This window comes from Mchenga conophoros, linkage group LG18, assembly GCF_057382185.1.
Source record: "Mchenga conophoros isolate Kocher_MC1m ecotype Shallow Benthic linkage group LG18, M_conophoros_male_GT1.1, whole genome shotgun sequence".
In the NCBI taxonomy this organism is placed as follows: Eukaryota; Metazoa; Chordata; class Actinopteri; order Cichliformes; family Cichlidae; genus Mchenga; species Mchenga conophoros.
The window spans coordinates 28,604,644-28,613,273 of NC_140543.1; the positions used below are offsets into that span (position 1 = coordinate 28,604,644).

The window sequence follows — 8,630 nt, forward strand, 5'->3', positions numbered from 1 at the left end:
CAGCATTCACAGAGCTGATTCTTTTTATTTTGGCATAAAGAGAAAATGTGGAAACTGGACATTTAGTTTTTCAGTTTCACATCGTTTATAGAGAACGCCCCTTTAATGTTATTTGGTCACTACGCGGCTGCCCCTTCATCAAACTGCCTACATGTCACCCACAAAAATCAAGAAACGCAAACCAGAATAGATGAAGCTGAAATCACTTCATGTTGCTTAATGAAAACCATGTGGCGCACATCTTGGAAGCATTTTGAGCTCTATTCCTGCAGAAATCTGCGGAAGATGGGGTGGGGGTTGGTGGGTGGAGCTTTAACACATCTGGTTCATTTTAAAAGTCCAGACCAACCTGAACATAAAAGCAAGACGAGAAGGGCGTGGGAGCGCGCTGCGGTGGGATGGTGTCTCTTTGGAAGCAGCGCCATCTAGCGCTGGTTGAGGGCTGACCTTGGAAGCTACTTTGGAAAGAGGGGGTGTTCATTTGGCAGGGTGTTGATGGGGGGGGGGAGGTGGATGCTGCACAGTTGCTGCCGACATGTGTGTGTGTCTGTGTGTGAAGGCATCGAAGGTCTGGCCTGGACTCAGATTTTCCACTGAGATCACCGAGTTAGGGAGAGAAGGAGAGCAAAGAAGGGAGAGGAGGAGGGACTAGGAAGAGAGAGGGGGGGACACATCTGGTTATGATCTGTATTTATTAGCAGGCTCTCATTGTAAATCTGTAGGATTTTTGGCAGATGTGGTGCTCAGCATGAAGCGTGATGCATGCATTTCACAATACGTGCCTTCATCAGGAATACATTATTCCATAGTAAAACTCACATGAATGCACAAACAGAGCTCTGCTTTAAGCTTTGTTTTTGTGAGTTACACAACCCCCTGGAATTTATGAATCTGACAAGTTGGACTGGAATCTGTTTCATTCACTAGAAGCAAAAGCTTAAGCTATACATGTGAAGAAACAGGAGACGAGAGGCTCGGGGTGCTTCCAGAGAAGACCAATGTTCACAGGAAATCAGTAGGATTTCTTAGTAAGCTAGAAGGAAGGCAGCCAACGCACCTCCAGCTAGAAGATGCTAACATCTTGCAACATTTAAATCATTACGACAGCCAACTTTGGTGGTTGCACCTCCCTGTGAATGGCAGAGAAATGGGTTTGTTTTGAGAGAGAGTAAAACTCAAAGGTTGCTATGGACGAGTGAGCATGGATGAGATGTAACTGGGATGGGGAGTAAGAAAAAAACCTGAAGTTGAAAAAAGACAAACAGAGCTTCTTTTTTTCCCCAAAGGAAAAAAAATCCCATAAAACTCAGCACAGATGGAAGAAATTAATGGTAATGCGTCTCTTACATAATGACACATCATGTTTGCCTGAATTTCAAGTTAAAACACAAAACTGGGAACAAAGTGGTCCGAATCCAGCTGTTTTTTAGCTGGACGCAAAGTAGAGAATTGAATTTAAAAGCTAGATAAAAATGTGGTGATGCTTTTTATGCCGCCTTTAAACACTTCAGAAATGGCGGGACCCCAGTGAGGAAATGAGGAAACGAGAAGAAACTGTGCTTTAATCAAACTTCCAAGCTGTGCCAAAGAAAGCAGATAAAGGGGACATGGGCCACAGCTGCAAAGCTGTATTTGTTTTCCTGACAAATAAATAATTTGATGATAGACAGTCATTATATCAGCTCTGCTGGTTAACTAACACGCATCAGTGCATGGCAAACTGCTTAATAGTCACCTACTGCCATCTAGTGAAACTGAAGTCTAATACAGACACCTTTTGTTTTTCTGAGAAAGAAAAAAAACTTAACAGAGATAAGGAGTAACGAAGGGAATTTAATCTGAAATTCACAAACCTTTCAAACCACAGAGAGAATACAAAAGGTGAAAAAAACAAAACAACAAAAAGAAAATGGGCTTTTTAACTTTTACAAACTCACACTTATTTGTCATCCAGCATATTTACAGAGAACATTTTTTCCACCTCTGCAACTTTTACCTCCTTTTCCCAAACTATATCTTCATCCACTTCAGACATACAGCACATGCCCCCCCACCCCAATCATCTCAGTGACAAAATATTCTCTGAACTCCTTTTATCCGTCTCCCCTGATCCATGTGAAGCAGAGCTGGTGTTTGTGTAGACCAGATATAATGCTTAAATGCTCTGGCAGCACCTGAGGTGACACTTCACATGGCACATTCTTAGCTGACTCTTAACATTAGCCAAGAAAGCACTGACAATCCACACAGGACCCGACTCTGCTGCAGCTCTGTTCAGTATTTACTCTAGCTTTTACTGCAAACATTTACTAAACAAATGAGCCTTGCCTTCTGAAAATTACACCCCTCGCATGACAAACTGCAATCTCAAATAATCACATTTGCCCTTTCGGTCTCTGGCATTCCTTTTGACTGCTTCTTATTAGACAACCAATATATATATTAGACATTGTGGTTACTCATGACTTAGGAAAGAGAGGAGAAGCTTCTGTGTGATTACAATTGTAAAAAAAGGCCAATTTAAACCCAAACCGCGCTGCTTATTTTGAAACTGAACCAAGCCGTTTTGGGTCTGACACTAACCATGGTTTTAAAAAAAAATCATGAAACTAAGTTAACAAATACAAAGGGCCAACATGTGAGTCAAATTTCCTGGCTTAAAGTCTTGTGGCTCAGGCCCAGAAGAGGGATGTATGCCCCTGTGCTCTCAAATGTGCAACGTAGCAACAAATCTCTGCTGAACCCTTTATATCTATGCTTTGTCATCCAACTTAACTGTCAGCTTAGCTGCAGGGGGGATTGTGATGTTTAGGAGACAGCGTTGAATCTTATCATCATCAGAGCTGCAGTCTGCCCCGGTCAGTTAATCACGGTAACCTCATCATTTTCACAAGTGTGGTGATCGAGAGCTGGGTCTAACAACTGTCACAACCGACACTAAGAATCACGATCAATAATCAGAAGTTCAGACAAATATTTATCTCTGTAACTATTAGGGAGGTCTGGAAAAAGTAAGTTCCAACTAACATCTCATTGCATTCACGCTTGAGAAACTGATGCACAGAAGAAAAAACAAAACAAAACAAAACAACCAAAGCCAGATGGGAAAAGAGGGAAGAATTTGTTTGTGCTGGTTGGAACAATCTCGAACTAATGGATGAAGAACAGGAGCCGAATCTCCTCGCCTCACTTTCTACAACAGCCAATCGGCATCATTCCCGTATTGCTTGGTTTAGTTGGTCCATTGAAAGTTTCTTAGATAATGTCAGTTTTCCTTCATGCCTGCTTCAGCTCATGTTTGAGTGGCTTTTCAGGTGCCTCCTCAGGTGGTTCAGACAGGTGTAAGTCTTGGGGCAGATCTGGCAGTGATACGGTCGCACCCCCGAGTGGTTCAGCATGTGCTGCTTCAACACGCTTCCGTCTGAGAAGGCCTTCCCACACTGGGAGCACACGTACGGCCGCTCCCCCGTGTGCACGCGCATGTGAACTGTGACTTTGTGCGCCATTGTGAAACCTTTGCCACAGACCGTGCACTTGAACGGCCTCTCTCCCGTGTGAGTGAGCCTGTGCGTGCGCATCGCCCCCATCTGGGAGAAAGCCTTCCCGCAGTCTGGGCAAACGTGCGGTTTCTCGCCCGTGTGAACCCTGGTGTGACTCCTCAGTCCTCCAGCCGTGGAGAAGCACTGCGAGCAGTGAGTGCACTGGTAGGGCCGCTCTCCCGTGTGAGTGCGCATGTGCTGCTTCAAATCATAGCGGTTTCTGAAGCCGCGGCCGCACACCAGGCAACTCTCCGGTCTGTCGTCGTTGTGGCGGAGCTCGTGATTGGCCAGGCATTTTTCGGAGAGGAAACATTTGCCGCATTCCTGACACTGATATGGTTTCTCGTGGTCGACCCTCTGATGGTACTTGAGCTCGCTGATCCCAGGAAAGGTCTCGTTACAGTATCTACACCTGAAGCGATGGTTGGGGCTGTAGGGGAGCTGATGTTCACTCATCTGATGGTTCCTCAACAGATGAGCCATCTTGAAGGTCTTCCCACAATGAGAGCATTCATATTTCGTCAGCAACTGGACACACTGGTGTCTGACGCGCTCGTGCATGGACCTGAACTGGCACCCACACTTGGTGCAAATGTGGGCGGCGTTTTTACACTTCCTCTTCCTGTGCCCTGACAGGTGAGCCTCGGTGCGGAAGGCTTTTCCACACTGAGAGCATTTGTAAGGCTTCACAGCTGTGTGGAATCTCTGGTGTTCAAGAAACTCAAAGCGATATTTGAAGCTCCTGCCACACAGCGGACAGTTATGGGTGACTCTTCCTCGCTGGTAGACTGCTTTGACGGACCTCTTCCTGGAGGAAAGAGACACTGATGTCCGATGACTCGAGCCACTTTTCCTGTGTTTATCTCCACTCATTAACTTGAGGGTGTCCATTTCACCAACCTCTTCATGCCTTTGTTGGTGTTTGTCCAGACTCTTTGAGGAGATGAAGCTCTTTCCACATTGCTTACACTGATAAGGCTTCTCATGATCAACTTGCTGATGGTACTTCAGGTCACCTATTCCTGAAAAACCAATCCCGCAGTGGCTACACTTGAAAAGGCGGCTTTGAACATGAGTTAGCAGATGTTCCTTCAGGCTGCTGGACTTTGGAAAACTCTTTCCACACTGCCCGCAGTCGTAGTTACGTCCTCGTTTCGGGCAGTGATGTCTGAATTTCTCCAGTGACGTTGGAAAACTGTTCCCGCATTTGATGCAAAGATATGCCGCATTTTTGCATTTCCGCAGCCTGTGTCCAGCAAGCAGAGTGGCTGTTCGGAAAGCCCTCCCGCACTCAGAGCAGTTGTAGGGCTGCAGCCCGCTGTGGACTCTCTGATGTTCAATGAGGACAGAGTGATGCTTGAAGCACTTGTCACACTCGGGGCATTTATGGATTCCTGACTGCTGTCTCCTGCGCGGAGACGAAGTAACATCGGCCCTTTTTGGAGATTCGGGAAAGTCAGCTGAGGTGGAAGGGTTTGTGGACAGCTCTTCGTCAAACATGACAATCTGAGGGACGTCATTATTTTCATCATCACAAGCACTCGGGTGGGAAGCGATGGCTACTTCCAGAGATGGAGGGAGAGACAGCGAGGGGATCAGAAGATCATCTGACTGAAATGGAGCTGCATGAAAAGAAACAGGAAACAAATATTAATATAGTCCCACATCTTGAACTAAAAGAAGATGCACTGACTAGTATATGCATACCAATGCTGCTCTTTGCTAATTTCCCGTGGCACTGTTTACTCTGGAGAAGAAATTTAAGGTCCTCTCCGTTGGACACGCACTGCATATACTCCTCTAGGACTGAAGGGGCAGCACTAATCCAGGATGCAGTCTGTGAGACACAGGCACAAAAAAAAGCACATTTAAAAGCGCTCCTTTATTTTATCATCTTAAAAAGATCCTCTCTGTACCTGTTTGAAATCTGGTATTGGCAGCAGCTCCTCGAGTCTTGTGAAAAACTCACAAACTAGGGTCTCGAGCGCCGTATCAAAGTCAGGGCCGTACTCCACAGGAAACACATTCTGCCACATGGGAAAAAAAGAAAAAAAAAAAGATCTGTACTGTCAACATACAACCTCGTCCTTTTACACATGTTATTATAATCACATTTTTAAATGTGATTCAAACATTGTCAGTCCCAACTTTACCTTGAGAAAGTGTTCTCTGCCATCCGTGTCTTCAATGAGGCCTTGCACCAACTTCATAAAGTTTGCCTCTGGTGCTTCAATTACAGGATCATTGGTCTAGATAACCACAGGACAGGTCATAGGTCAACAGCTAATAATTATTTTCATTATTACTGTTGAATTACTTCTTTAAAAAAATCAATTTGTTTGAACAATCCTGAAAACAGTTATGTTTTCATCATTTTTTGATTTTTACAAATTAGCCATTTATATATTCCAAATTAAAATACGCTAACAGGCTCACCCACCTCCTCGATGCAGGAAGATTGGATTCGGTTAAGGTGGCTCTGAACCGCCTTGAGATCTTCAGGGTGTTCAGAACGCAGCAGTTCAAGAGTTGTCTAGAAGAAGCATAGTTTATAATATTAACACGTGCCTCGCGTCCTCGTCTCATTTGAATAGCTCCTTTTACACACGTCATGCGATCCAGACATTTCACTTACCCTTGCTCTCAGACCCAGTGAGAGCAGCCTCCCTTCCCTCTTACTCATCAGTTCAGGAACTGCATCTGTTACCATGGACACAAACTCCTCCAGTTTCCCATAGTGCTTTATGTTCCGCTGGCGCACCACTTCCCACATCACAGCAGACATAAGGCGGAGTGGTGGGACCAGGAGAGCCAGCGAGGACAGGGGAACACTGAATTCTTTGGAGAGAAAACAGACTGGGTCAAACAGGCTGTCAGTCAGGTTAATTAAGAACCTGGTACCCCTCTGTGGACCCGAGTTTACATGAGAATATTTAACTTTGAGGCAGAACAGAGATCCCCTTCGTTGTTTCAAAGGCTAGATTAAATGTTATTAATGTAAATAGTTGACCGTGCCTTAAATATGTCAATAGGAAGAAGGTAAATGAGTGGGAGATACTGTTTTTTGTACAATAAAACCACTTGTCAGCACCGTCTGTTCACCATCGCTACTGTCCATCCATGAGCTGCAGAAACACAAGACTACAGCCCGTCCTTAGCCTAAAGCACCAGGTTTGTGTGCATAAATAGGATAAAATTCAGTTGTTTTACACTAAATTAACCACAAAGACAAAGAGACGATGTGAGTTTATTACGGAGGCATGAGCAGGTTAGATGGGTAAACAGCTAGTGGTAGCTTAACGCTAGTTACTTTATTTAAAAGGAATCGCGTTATAAATGCCTGTTAATAGACCGATTTTTTAACCGCATTTGATACACTGAAGCAAGCCTTTTCATGCAAATAAAATGTTTGGAAACGCGGACAATCCCCACTGTTTCTTCCATATCTAGAGCATCAGCTAACTTGCTGGCTACAGGGCAAAACCCGGCTTAACGGGGAGCAAAACAATTCTTGTTCCAGAGATTAGTCGAGGCCTCCTCAGCTCCCAGTAATCCTTCTCTTTGGCTAGTCGGCTAACCACATAACAAGCGAAAATACAACATGTTGTTGCTCTCCACGAGGTAACACTTACCCATATCATTCATTGTGGAATTCATTAGCAACGATGGAAGGAAAACGCAACATGAACAGCTAATTCGTTCATAATATCGGCTAGTGTAGTAGCTAACCGAATATACGGCTTCAGGCGCCAACTTCTTCCTGAAGCACGCTGTTCATATCGCGAGCAGCGCTGGGCCAGTAGGTTCATCAGGGAGGTTCGTTTTGTTTTACGGGGCAGCCCGTACACAACGAGTCCCATTTACTTTTGTAAACGCACCACGCCTCCGAAAAATCTAAATAATAAAGGGTAGCGTAAAGACCTGGCTCAACTGTATTTTATTACACAGTTCGTACACTGTTGTTATGCTCATATTTTAAGTTCGGAACAGACGTTACAACGTAAAGTGTAAAAAAAAGAATCAACAACTAAAAAAATAAAAAAATACAGTAAACAAAGTAATAAAAAAACTACTGCCATTTCAGCTTTGGAATAAGAGTTAGAAACTTTTTACTTTCAACTAAACGTAATTTTTCATTTGTTTCGACGGTGTGACTTTATTATTTTAAACACAGAAACACATTAAACAAACCCACAGCAGGATGTTTAACCTCCTAAGACCCAAACTCTTTCATTACATGCATTTTTAATTTCTCTTTGCCATTTGGGCTGATGAATGTAAAAACAAAGAATTAGCAGTTTGTTTGTTTTACCTTATTTTTGTTTCAGAGGAAAATAAGATCCACATATGAAGATGTTCTTTTTAAATTTAACCCTTGTGTGGTGTTCATATTTTTGTTACTCAGCCAGTGTTCATGGGTCTGGTGGACCCGCTAGAGTTTTGGCTTTCCAAATTAACACTATCAAACAATTTTATGTTAAATTACTCAACAGATGTTTACTTCATCCCAATTACAAGCCATATGAACAGTAAACATGGTTAATTTTTTCCCTTTACCTTTGTTAGATCACATTTATGAATTAATATGTGTCTCTTTTTTTTATTTTTTTTATAAAATGTTATAAAAAATAGATCAGTTATAATCAAGTGGAGTGAGTGGAAAGACAACACATTTACACGTGAAGCAATATGTTTCACAACTAAATGGGATCAGCTGTTCATCAATGGTGACATTAGGCCCAGGGTAAAAAACAGGGGGAGGTGGCGCACACACTTATCCCACACTGTCCTGATGGCAGCTAGCTTGTCTCTCTGCCGTCGAGCTGGTCTGTCATCTTGGTTATCAAAACGGATAATCCTGGAAATTTTGTGGAAGTTGTCCAGAGACATTGATGCATGGAAAGGTTCTTGCCGGTTTCTGCATCCCACAGGATTCTGTGGATTCCCCTTTGGACCTCAAAACTCCTGCAAGGATAAGAACCCCAAAGTAGGCCTGCAGATCAATTTGGTCCATCTCCTTCCACCTCTCTCCAAAAACACACGTCCTTCTAGATTACTGCAATCCAGAATAATTTTCTGGATGGAATCTGG

General features: G+C 43.6%; 1 protein-coding gene across 1 annotated transcript; it reads right to left on the reverse strand.

The window, feature by feature from the left end:
- Positions 1–1,813: 1,813 nt before the first annotated feature.
- Positions 1,814–7,561, reverse strand: LOC146554104 (uncharacterized). The gene is made up of 7 exons (XM_085253336.1): positions 7,172–7,561; positions 6,175–6,377; positions 5,980–6,072; positions 5,693–5,788; positions 5,456–5,566; positions 5,247–5,376; positions 1,814–5,161 (listed from the first exon to the last, which is right to left on the reverse strand). The coding sequence occupies exons 1-7, from the start codon at positions 7,194–7,196 to the stop codon at positions 3,288–3,290; spliced, it is 2,532 nt and encodes an 843-aa protein (XP_085109462.1). The 5' UTR covers positions 7,197–7,561; the 3' UTR covers positions 1,814–3,287.
- Positions 7,562–8,630: the final 1,069 nt, after the last annotated feature.